Source organism: Haliotis rubra, unplaced genomic scaffold, assembly GCF_003918875.1.
Source record: "Haliotis rubra isolate DU_JTF1 unplaced genomic scaffold, ASM391887v1 Scf280, whole genome shotgun sequence".
NCBI lineage: Eukaryota > Metazoa > Mollusca > Gastropoda > Lepetellida > Haliotidae > Haliotis > Haliotis rubra.
In genome coordinates this window covers 362580-375799 of record NW_025766892.1, presented here as the reverse complement: position 1 = coordinate 375799, position 13220 = coordinate 362580, and the positions used below count along the sequence as shown (strand labels likewise).

General features: G+C 38.0%; 1 protein-coding gene across 1 annotated transcript; it reads right to left on the bottom strand.

Annotated features, from left to right (window-relative positions):
• Nucleotides 1-1787: 1787 nt before the first annotated feature.
• On the bottom strand, nucleotides 1788-13028 carry LOC124281213 (FAS-associated factor 2-like). The gene is made up of 14 exons (XM_046717235.1): nucleotides 12923-13028; nucleotides 11612-11680; nucleotides 10715-10824; nucleotides 10181-10296; nucleotides 9103-9132; nucleotides 8601-8701; nucleotides 8103-8188; nucleotides 7279-7370; nucleotides 7014-7112; nucleotides 6074-6152; nucleotides 5823-5904; nucleotides 5504-5593; nucleotides 4981-5124; nucleotides 1788-4341 (listed from the first exon to the last, which is right to left on the bottom strand). The coding sequence occupies exons 1-14, from the start codon at nucleotides 12977-12979 to the stop codon at nucleotides 4162-4164; spliced, it is 1335 nt and encodes a 444-aa protein (XP_046573191.1). The 5' UTR covers nucleotides 12980-13028; the 3' UTR covers nucleotides 1788-4161.
• Nucleotides 13029-13220: the final 192 nt, after the last annotated feature.

Here is a 13220-nt window from a genome sequence, read left to right as displayed (position 1 = left end):
TATATGCTATACGCGGTATAAACATGATAAACACCATAGGTGTTGCGATACTTGTTTTCCACATATACTAGGCACATAAAGAAACTGTGCATACAAAAATTTAAAATCTAAATGTATCAAACCTGTGTAGACACATAAGGATTTAAACACAGAGATTACTGACATGTATCCAACATGCATGCCCGTGCCACGTTCCGTGACGTCAGTTGGTTCGTCCTTGAGACGTGCAATACGTTGTTGCACGTGCATTCCGGGAAAGAGAAACAGAGCAAATGAATGCCACACAATAATGTCACTTTGGAAAGCTCAACCCCTGCCCTTGCGATCGTTCAAAAAATTAAACGGCTACTGAAACGCATAGCATGCCAAGGCTCACGTCTGCACAACGTCATGAGGCCATTGGGATGGTCCGTGGGGGAATGTCTCAACGACAAGTGGCTGCACATTTCCACTGCCACCGGAACTGCATTTCTGCACTGGTGAGACGCTACCAGAACACAAATGACGTCATCGATCGGCCACGTTTTGGACGTCCACGTGTAACAACGCCAAGACAGGACAGATGGATAAGGGTGACCCATCTTCGCCACAGGTTTCAGACTGCAGTGATGACTGCCCGAACCATCCCAGGACTTCGCCGTATCCACCCCAACACAGTTCGACAACGTTTACGTCATCACGTCCGCAGACCCTTGGTTTGGTGGAGAAATGTTGTTTTTACAGATGAGTCCAGTTTTAACATTTCCCATAGTGATGGACGTCAACGTGCCTATAGACGCGTGGGAGAACGTTATGCACAGGCCTGTGTCTTGGAGAGGAATCGCTTTGGTGGTGGTTCCGTGATGATTTGGGATGGAATAACAGCACGCCAAAGAACTCCTTTGGTGATTGTTCAGGGCAACTTAACTGGTGTGGGCTACAGGGATCAGATTCTTCGACCTGTGGCAATTCCTTTTCTGCAACGTCATGGCCCTGGGTTAACATTCCAACAGGACAATGCCCGCCCTCATACGGCAAGGGTTGCTATGGATTTCTTGCAACACCACAACGTTGACTTACTGCCTTGGCCTTCAAATTCACCGGATCTCTCCCCGATAGAGCATGTTTGGGACGAGATGGATCGACGTCTACGCCGTCTTCCTCATCCGCCAGATAACGTCCTTGACCTTGCAACAGAACTTGAGAGAATCTGGCGTGACATCCCACAAGCCTTCCTTGCACGTTTGATAGGCTCTATGCGGCGTCGATGCACTGCTGTTCTCAATGCCGATGGTGGACATACTCGTTATTGAGCTTGTGACATGCTCGTTTGACCCCTGTCCCGCTTGTGGATTCGTGACGTCATTGTGATTGCCTTTTCAATTGAAATTCTCCCGACTTGTTATGGTCTCATGATCCCTCCATTGAAGTTTATATGTACCTTTGACATTGTTATCGTACTTATCAACTGGGATAATATTTTGACAATGCACAGTTTCTTTATGTGGCTAGTATATATCTTTATTGGGTACGGATTTTGTGGGTATGAGTCATCCAGTTATGTTGGCAGGAATGGGTACAGGTGTAAAACATTTGGTTGCGAGTCCGTCAAAAATGTTTGTGTACGAATCTCTGTGGGTACAGCCTCTAGATGGGAATCACATCAATGATGCATCTCACCAAAGCACAAAGCTCAACCTATTGCTTGGCTGCATAATCAGTAAATTCTTTCAACATATTGGATATTATCCCACTGCATTTGTGAACTGTTGAAAACCCTCAGCAAACAACACCGCATTTCTGCAACATGTTCTTTGTAAAATTTATTACAAAATTTACAAGTTATTGACAAAGCCTCAATGATGAGAAGTTCTCATTCCCTGAAGCATGGATGACAAATACAGCGTTCCCCTGAACATAAACTGAGGAAAATGATGGCATGATTTAATTATATGCATAAACTAGAAAATAATTTCCCTTAGAAAATAATATGTGATTAAACTGTCTGCTTAGCAATTAAGATATTCAACATAATCTTCAAATGGATTATGTAAAATGTGATTTACATTACAATAGAGACAAAAGGTAATACTTTCAAAACCTAAAGCCAAAAGAAAAGATGATGAAAATAGGACACCTGTCCATAACAGGTCACATCCAGTTTCTCAGACCTCCTTTTGCTGTCACAAATATTCACCATCTCTGCATGAGGCCATTTAGCAGCTCAACTAATTTTGATTGTTTAAATGCATGACAAACACATACAAATCTGACACAAATCATCATACCTTTCCGTCAAAGTCCCAATGAATATTGAAACAAATGAGAGCTGTAGCATGTAATACAGGCTTATGAATATTTCCGATCACATACAATTCATAAAATACATGCATATGTTTCTATCTGTTGTATGTATGATTGTACATATTTTCTTTTTGCAAATTACTGAAACTGGCAGCTATCCCTTCAATGTAAACATGTTTGGAAACATAACTAATACTTCCAGGCAATGTGGCTTCTTCTGTCAAGAAAACATATTATTGTTTGACTGGGTTTGTTATTGAGAGGAAGGTTAATTAGGAATATACATAACAATATAAATAATATCCATTCATTCAGTTCTCACAGAGATGTTTCAGCATAAATAAAATCATAAATGTATCACATCTATGTCTCCATTTACACAACAGAAGCTCAAAATGCCTGGTGTCAAGTAGGATGAAATCTGAAATGCTGCAGAATAAAGCCTTAATTTCTTCAGAAACTGATGAACAAGGCAATAATTTCTCTGTTCATCCAAGTGTTCCAGAGTTGTATTTTGCAGGCCTAAGTGAAATAACCATGGTTGTGATAATGATTAAACTGGTCTTGATGTAATACAAATGCAGTAACAATGTAAAAATCATAATGGAGTGTGTATGAACATGCATGCACAATTATGCATGCTACAAACAAAACATGCACTGTCCAGAGTTTAAGTTGCCTTCCCCTTCCCTTTGTCTCAAATATCTTATGGTGAAGAAGTGTTACAGCTGAATGAAATATTATAGCATATGTGGAACTGTCTATCACTGACCATCCTGACTTACATCGTTTGTTGTAACATTTCCTGTCAAGTAAATCAGGAAATGAAACCTGTAATCTGCCCCTCTTTGCACATCACAGTATCTTATGTAAATCATATCATTTGCCAATGGCAACCATACAACCATTAGAGTTCAAAGTCTTCAGACTACTGAAAATATCAAAATGAACAGGGATCTGATTCCATGATTCTATAAACATGATAAATGCTACCACTGAACACAGGCTTGATATTGAAAATGCCCATTTGTTGTGAAAAACAACTCCTGTCCACCATATCAAATATCCAGATATCAGTACAAATTCTGTGTTCTAAAACACTGATACAAAATCGTTTTGTAACTTCAGTAAATATATGTCTACTCCTGAAACAAGAGATATTAATTATCTGACTGTCAATAATAATTACCAACCATGGTAAGTATGAGTAACCGTGGCAACATGCAGCTGATGCTGAGAAACAATATTAACCATGATGTGGTTATCACTATTTTGGATTCATTATCACATTCACAGAGCACAATCTCAAGACTTGATCAATGACAAACATACTCAGATTTCCTACCAGTTGTAATTATATAGCATGGTACAAACCTGGAGTAGTGAGGCGGATCTGTATCTGAATATTCCATCATTATTTCCACACATCTGTGGCCAGGAAGTACAGCCTCCTTGTTATTACTAAGCCTAGTTAGTCCTTTACATTATTTTGTATATATCATGCTATACAAATTTGTTGAAACCTTTTATCACAATGCTCACATGATGGAACTCCATGTCTATTACACGTAGCTCCTTGACCTGTCTCGCTTGTACTATACAGATCCATCATGAAATGTGTTGAGAAGCAAAAGCCAGTACCTTGACCCATGTTGACCCAAACCTTACGAGTCCTAAGCTCCATATGACCTCTGACAGATGTGTAACATATGCATGATCAGCAATCTTGTCTGTAAGTGATTTCTTACGCCACAACTTTCACAGTCCTTCTCCATGTCTTCCTAGCAGCCTCATCATTAGGCTATCAGTACATTATTCCCAGCTCCCAGCTGGTTAGGATGTACTCAAGTAGATAGAAGTTCCTACACAGTTTGAGCATCAAGCCTCGTTATCATGGACAAACAACATTTCAGACTTGCCAAGTCCAAATTCCATGAATGTCTTTGGCTCGGGGGTTTCCTCGGTGGGTTGGCAGGGTAATGTCCTTCGAGGATAGTTTGCCACAATTTGAAAGTCATCAGGACATTGTTCATTGCAAAACACAAAGTAGTAGAGATACTGAAATTGAACAATTAGGACATCAAATTAATGATAAATGAAGGCAAAGGTCATTCAGCATCACTGCTGAAAACACCAGGCATTGTTTAAACAATGCATCGGTGATAGAATCTACTTTGGAAGAGTTTCTGAACATTAACATTTTTTAAACATAGTACTATATACTATCAGCATTGCTGATACAGTTCATCTGTGTTAGAATCTACTTTGGAAGAGTTTCTGGAACATAAATATTTTTTTAATTTAGTGTCTCATGCTACCTCAACGTCGTGACACCTTCTCTGTGAAACCTTCGATTCAGCACATAGGAGGGATTCTAATGTTTCTTATGTTTTTACACTGATATCATACAAGCAACCCTTAACAACCATTGTGAATGAAAGTGAAAGTCATGATGACAACAATGTGTTGAAGAAAACAAGACTTAACCTACAGCAACAAGCACAAATCCTCCTTAGGTCAGGGTACCAATTACTTCCCCTTAATTTCAAAACTACTGAGTAACATTGAGGTCTGTAAGTTTGAAAACCTATATAAACACGTTGCCGCCTTCAGTATTGTGATATGTACATTTACTCATGTGGTAAACATTCTGCTACCTTTTCAAGCACTGTGAAAGTATGGAGAGACTAACGTTACCTTCATGGAGTGTGTTTTGAGGAAGCGCCTCTCCAGACGTACACCACTGGGTACCCTCAGAATGATGCGGATAGCATCACTGTCATCAAGTGATGGCTCTAGGGGCATCCCCTGTCGAAGTTCCTCCTTTTGTCGCTCTCTCTCCTGGTAAAACCGTTAAACTATACAAACTTGTGGATTTAGAAGGAAAAAACGTATCTGCATTAGGTCAGTTTAAATATTGTGGAGACCAAGCTGTTTCTATTTTACTTATTTATTCTCATCACTAAAATTAACATAAAAAAGGTTTTAATTAAAATCACAATGTTTTATAAGGAGACATTTTCCAGGGAGAAATCTAGGGACTACATTTAGCAATCTATCTCAGGTATATGAGTGAGTGAGTTTTAATGCTGTTTTTTTACAGTATTTTAGACATATCAACGCCTGTCACTAGTGTCAGTTAGATAATGTGATGCAGGTCTCATCATGATTAAGAACTTCCACAAGCATATAATAAAATCGCCAAAGACAGATAACTGACTTCTAATAGCCTTAATTGTTCCTGCTCCTGGTCTTTGACTTTCTGCTCTTCTGCTTCTCTTTTTTCTTGCTCTTCTCTCTTCTTTCTCTCCTGAAGAAGCATGCCATGACACAGTTAGGCACGGAGGTAAGTACAGGCAGAGAGATGGATTACTTTTTATTCCTTCTCTAATTATAGGGTAATCTTTAATTTGTTCAATGACGGTTATAAATTGTTGTTGATCTGTTGATACGAAATCATCTTGGGGCTCAAGAAATGTAGCTCTTGATGCTATCAATACTTTATGGTAAAAACACACTCAGTATTAGCTGGGACAAACCTTTTCCTGATCTGCTCGAAGAGAAACTTGATAGGCCTGATCTTGCTCCTGCCGTAATGTCTGGTTGAAGTTCAAAGCCTCTCTGTATGCCAATATATAGTTTAATTAAAAATCTACAGCTGTTCTCAGATTAACACTGTGCAGTCTGTTTAATAATTAGTTTATTAGTGTGTCTCATGGAAGTAAAATACTCTTGGGTGAATCAAAGAAAGGGCACTTGAACTGTTTCAGACCATGTGAAAACCAGTCACCTGTCTGCTCTTGCAGCAACTAGCGAGGCCTCATTATCCTCCATCACTCGCTCAAGACGATTCACCATCTCTCTCGCCCCTGAAACATATATATTACCACAGTTTACACTTTGTCCGTCATGAGGCCTGTATAAACTTCTTACATCACTCATGATCTTACAGCTTACCAAAGAAAGTTTTGTACCTTGGACTAGTTGGAGTGACTGAGTGAGTTTAGTTTTATGCCACACTCCAATATTCCAGCTTTGTGGCGGCTGTCTGTAAATATTTGAGTCTGGACCTAACAATCCAGTGATCAACAGCATGAGCATCGTTCTGCGCAATTGGGAACCGATGAAATGTGTAAACCAAGTCAGAAAGCCTGACCACCTGATCCCGTTAGTCGCCTATTACGACAAGCATGGGTTACTGAAGATCAATTCTAACCCGGACCTTCATGGGTCTTTGTACCTTGGATATCAGTCAGATGAAAGCATGATCAAAGCACAATATGGTAAGTCTTTAACATTGTACATTGTTACAACATGTATCAAGAGTCAGATGACACAACTGACGCCAATCGGCTCCTGCACAGTGAGTGACCTGGGTCTGAAACCACTTTGAGCAATCAGTTAGGTCACAATCTGACAGCTAAGTGTGCCAGAGAGAGAGAGGATGTTTGCAATGTTTGCCATTCATGTGATGAACATAAGCACATATATGGTCAAAATCAAATCCACAATTTACAGATTCTGGCATTTTTAAGGGAGGCAACTCTGTGTGTCTTGTGACACCTCATACACACATAAGTTGGCAGTGTCCTCATTCCAAAGTCTACACAAAGCTCCATTCCCAGATTTCAGCAATCTGGATTTTGAGAAGTCTTAGTGAGAATCCAAAGAATGTTACACCAATTCTATATCGAACATTACAGGCAAGGAGGCAGATGAGAGGAACTCACCTAGTGGACCTTCGATGCGGGCTACCACCGTCATTCTGTTGTCTCGGAGCACTATCAGGCACAAGAAGGGGTAGGTATTCTCTTTCAGAGCTTGAGAAACTGAAGCAGATCAACCCACAATCTATTACAATAGCTAAGTATCACAATCTACAGGACTCTCCTCCGGCATAACCCAAACATGCTCAAGACATTTTATCACTGTCACATTATAATGCACTCTAAAGTTACTAGAATGCACTCAAAAGTTACTAGATAATTTGTTTACCTCTATATCCCTCCGGACTGTTGGTGCTACATGCCCAGAACAAAAGTCGACTATTCACAAAATCTGTAACCTCCAATGCTGCTAATGTCACTCTGCAAACACAATGTAAAAGCACAATCATATAAAGAACAGTGTGGCATTAAATTATTTATCATTTTGATGTTGAATGACATGGGTTCAAACTCCAACCAATGCACACAAAACACTGATAACACATGCATTCATTCACACTATCATCCTAGTACACTAAAACATAAATTCACCAACAAAAGTAAGGATATGAGAGGAGGCCACTAATCTGGTCCACAATATTTTTTTTCTTGACTCTCTTCAAGCGTTATTTAGGCTTATTTACATTATGCAATGACACTGCAGGGTCTTAACCGTTACTGTGTTTATACAAGCATTGGGGACTTGCCATAAGCCCTCACAGATGCAAGTTTGGTACACCTATTCAGCTATATTATAGTCTCATTACGGTATCTTGTAATAAGAGTCAGGAAAAACATTGGTTGATAGTATGAGCATCTAGCCATGGGTATAACTAACCACCTGGACAGGCTTGAAAGTACCAGAATGTTTTTGGTCCATGTTACTTGTCGAATATTTAAGGACAAATACATACAGCCAGCTATGTATAATGAACTAAAATGGTAGCGTATTTGTCTTAACAGTCTTAGCACTTAGATCACTTTAAACAAATGAGGCATGATCTTCATCATGCTCATTGTTCAGCTACTGAAACATGGATTGGGTTCTGGGGACCTATCCTGTCCCTGAATCCTGACTGGGCATTGATCAAGACTATGGGCGTAGGAGCTGACCTGCAGAACTCATCTGTGTCCTGATGGTCTTCACCATGGAGATACACCAACAGAAACTTGAGCTCCCGTTTCGCATCATTCAGAGCCTGTTACAAACACAAACATAATACAATAACCACATAAGAACAGTGCAGCAATTACTATGTTAAATGAAAGATCTAAACAGTTCAAGCAGTCAGTTACATGAATGGGATGGGTCAGTAAGTTACTTAAGCATTAGTCTGGATTGCATCCAAGGGTCCCTTGATTGATTGATTGACTGATTGATTGATTGCGTCAAGTTTTATGCCGCTTTTAGCAATATTCCAGCAGTATCATAGCATGGGACCCCCGAAATGGTCTTCACACATTGTACCCAAGTGGGGAGTGGAACCCCGGTCCAGCATGACAAGCGGACGCTTTAATCATTAGGCTTTAACCATTAGGCAAGTGACTTTTGATATAAACACAGATAAAAAAAATATCACATGATATTCACAGTATTGCAAGATGTTTCACCTGACTATACGAGCCCCTGTAAAACACAGGGTGATTGTTCCCAAACTTGTCCCTATATGTCTGAATGAATCTTTCAACATCTCCAACTGGGTCTGTTACATCTGAAAACATCACCAGTTAGTTTATTTACATGATTAACACAGCACAGTGTAAACCAAGCCATATTTGTTTGCCTTGCTTATAGTATACACTAAGTTTATTAACATTTAAGCTTTAAGATGGTGGTCTGTAAATAAGCGATTGTAGACAAGACAGCAAAGTGCTTAACATCATGAGCATCAATCTATAAAACTGGGATAGAATGATATGCATTCACCATATCACTGATCCTCTAAATAATATCTCACAGAAAACATTGGTTTCTGAAGGTCTATTGAAAGGTTCCTGCTTTAGATATGCATTAGGACAGATCATATTTGCTGAAGCTTTACATCAAAATGACAAAACTGAAAAGAGAACCTTTGTGTCTGGAGACAATCAGAATAAATTGAAGAATACTTACTTCTCCGAGGATCTGGTTTTATCAAGCGATCTAAAGAAACAAGAAATAGATAATAACAGCAAAAAAATATATAGAAAGAATGAAGAAATCAAATTAATAGAAAACCTATGCCACTTACAACATGACATAAACATATCCAGTCTCATTGAATCCTATCTACGTTCTACTACAAATCACAACACTGCTTACCAAAACAGGAAAGTGACACATGGAATGTGTTTACTAATCATACAACCTAAAAAAAGTTAACATTGGGCATTCTGAAAGGGCTGTATAACTGATTACATCAAAATGGTGTAAATGGGATAAATTAAGGAGACTGTCTACAGCCTGTGAGAGAGTATATGATCTCAGACATCTATTAGACTTTTCCCTTTATATTTTGTCCGCATTTTGGCTTTGTAGTAGCAAGAACTGAGACCTGATTGACATTAGATCAAAATATATCTAGACAAGGCAATGCCACCCTCATTTCATACAGAAGGCATGCCATAAAATACAAGACCTGTACCTGGTCTATGGAAGGCTTCCATTCCAACAGGCCAAAACCTATGTAAGGCATTACTGTAAAACACCATTCGAAATTGGTCATAGCCTTTCAGTTCAGATTGTCAAGCATTTGGGCTTATTAACAAAGTTACTGCCAAGCATTGGAAGGGAGATAACTGTATGGTTACTGATCATAAACAGTCTACCAAGTGTATATAAATTGTTTACTTCCCAGTTTTTATGAGATTACCACTTTTATTACCAGGTTTAAATTTACAGCAATAAATGCAGGTTGCATATGGGATTGGTTACAAAAATGTAAGAACTGTTATTGGCAAATTGAGCATTTTCAAGGCTTAATCTTCCAGATCTTATTCAAAGACTTGACTGCATGCAAACCTGACAATACTGCAGTCAGGAACACAATCATCTGTTCATCACCATATGCCCGTTCTGAGAAGGTGACTTAGCAGCATGTCCAACAATATGATAGGCATGAGAGTTGAATTATTTAAGTACATTCACACACTTATAAATGCTTATAACACATTACTAAGTAATTGCATGTTGTCTATGTGGATCAACTTACACATAAACTTCATGAGATCATATAGAGTTGAGTAGACAAATCTGAAGGGGAAGAGGATGACAAAATATCCCCACTGGAAGATGCCTTGAGGTCGACGTCGCTCCACAGTGAACACCCTGAAGTTAAACATACAATCTTCATTCTAAGCCAGTCATTATGGTAACGACATATAACCATGTTAACAATCAATACCAATTATTGTACTTTACCTAGCTTTAACTTGAGCAACTTCAAATACCTGATTTAAGAATTATTGAATATTATATAAAACTAGACATTTCCTTTCATCAGTACATAACTTTTCATGTACTGAACATGCTGATGTAGATCTTAGTGGTACAATATAGTCACATATGTGCAAGAGATATCTCTTTTCAAGGAAATAAACTGTGATTTATTTCTAAACGACAACTGCAAAGGCTTCCACATTACATTTTCCTCACCTGGTTGAGACCTATGACATGCATAGGTGATCCTACATTTTCTCAATACAATGTTCAAGCAGGTTAAGACATGTATGTAGTTGTATGTTACCTCTGATCTGAGGGTGAGAGGTTCATAGCAGGCTGCCTGGGTTCTGCTTGAGGCTGGTTGAACACAGCTGGTGCCCCCTCTCTTTCATTGAATGTGTCTTGGACAGCAGCCTATGGGAAACACCAGAAATAAACCATGATGCTGACTGTTTTCTGTTTAACCAAACCAAAAACTTCAGATATTCCAAAAGCCTCTATTGTATCTGGATGAGTGAGTGAGTTAGTGAGTTTAGTTTTATGCCGCACTCAGCAATATGCCATGCCAGCTATATGGTGGCAGTCTGTAAATAATCGAGTCTGGACCAGAGAATCCAGTGACCAACAGCATGAGCATCGATCTGCACAATTGGGAACCGATGACATGTGTCAACCAAGCCAGCGAGCCTGACCACCCGATCCCGTTAGTCGCCTCTTACAACAAGCATGGGTTACTGAAGGCTCATTCTAACCTGGACCTTCACGGGTTGTATCTGGATGAAACAAACCAGTGACTTACAAAATCTCCTGCTGTCTTGGTACAATGACACAATAAAGCAAGTGATTAATTATCTGATCCATTAAGAAGTCACCTGTAGCAATAAACATGGGTTGTTTGGGTCCAATTATTACCCAGAATCACAACAGGAATGATCATATAACACCACTACACATTTAAAGTTGAAATTAAACACTTTTTCGAAACTCACAATTTCACATATTCTTTCAAGTTTGAGAAAACACTTGATTACTATTAACATGATTAATAGTCATTCAGACTCTGAAGACAATGAAATAACATTCATGTAATATACATTTACTTATTTCTAGGTTACAAGTTTCAAAAGGTTCAACACTTAAATTACACCATCCATAATCAGAAAAAAGTGGTTATCATGATAAAATTCAAACACTTGTCCACCTCAATATCCCATCTGTGTCTTTCTAGAATCTGCCGACATCTTCCCATGTCATCAATTCCAGTGAGGTCCTGAAACAATTCAAAGTCTTAATCTAACATGTCTATCAAATATCATCATGATCATTGGCCAAGGGTTGTTCATATATGATTATACATTAATGGACATGAATTATTCATTGGTACATTTTTTAATTCATAACAGGTATGATGTAACTTAATTAATAACAAAAATAATTAAAAGGATTTTGGTGGATGTCATTGATGTCTTTTGTTGTAGGGATAATAGACATGATGAACATGTATTGATTCCATACATTATCATGATTATATCCATCATGTTAAACATAATCTTACTTATTACCATGATGAAAAAAACCCCAAGTGCAATGATGACATTTTACATTATGTCCGTAATCATATCAACATGATCAATACTCTACAATCACCTCTCACAGAGCTGGACAAGTAGCAATGTACCAGTCACACTGCTCAGGTTGAGGATTAATTTGTTTCAGTTGATTAACAAAACAGTTCATGTTCAGGTAAACAGGTCATTTTAGCTATTACATATTAATGATTATAAAAAAAAATAGAGTGATGCTTCTATCTGTTTAAAATATACTACAAAAGATGTTATTGAAGAACAATTTGAGCATATATGCGCTCATGAACATTTTTCACTTCAAGGAACTATACTTTAGCACATAACAGTTGCACAACTGACAGCGTAAATATTAAGTCAAAAGCACTAAATGAAATTGTGTATATATCTTTAAACATGTTAGAGCTACAAAATATGGATATAAAAAAATACACAAGCTCTCATGTTCATACAGTTTAGCCCTCTGTCAAAGAAGTTATATAACCAATTTAATGCCCAAATTAAATCACATAATGAAAGTCAATTCTTAAATGTATTCATACAACATTCACCATGTTAATAATATCATGCGATATCAATAAACTTTGTTCATCTGAAAACATGTTGGCAGTTTGGAATTGATTGATCACGAAATGATGTTGTCAAGTTAATTTGTCGTAGATAATTAGCAGTCGTAAACACCAAAATCCGTATTAATCATTACTAATATATGTTTTTGGAAACATGACACATACTGAACTTTTTTCAACGTCATGTGCAATACCATGTTTATGTATGTTGAACATTTCCAAGTGTGTTATCACTGCACTTTTTCCCATCACATGTAAAAACTACAAATGATATTGAAGATATTTCAATATGATTGATTTTAATGATTAACCACCATTATAAAAATACATTTCAAAAGCAAAAAAAATCGGAAACGTCACCTGGAAATGCAGCAATTGTTCCGTCTGCTCTGATGATAAGTCTTCTTCGTCAGCCATGTTGAAATGACAGCGTTGATTGTTATTTCCGTTTCCGCAAAAGCGCACAAAGATGCGTAACAAGCTGATGCCAACTCCTTGCAGCGGCTAAGCAATAAATAATACTGAATATGACGACATGTGGCAGCGAAGAGAACTGACAATATGCATTATCTTTGTACTCAGAAAGGGAAAGACTCCTATAGAAATATATTTATAATATAAACGAAAAAGAACCTTTAGAGATTTAGAAAATTTATCT

Bases quoted from the DNA above. Each gene is read 5' to 3' on its own strand.
- LOC124281213 (XM_046717235.1), bottom strand. From the start codon at position 12,979: ATGGCTGACGAAGAAGACTTATCATCAGAGCAGACGGAACAATTGCTG. The intron at 10,297-10,714 runs GTAACATACAAC...GTTTAACTTCAG, and splicing joins CTCTCACCCTCAGATCAGAG to GGTGTTCACTGTGGAGCGAC. The intron at 5,594-5,822 runs GTTTGTCCCAGC...ATGCTTCTTCAG, and splicing joins TTCGAGCAGATCAGGAAAAG to GAGAGAAAGAAGAGAGAAGA.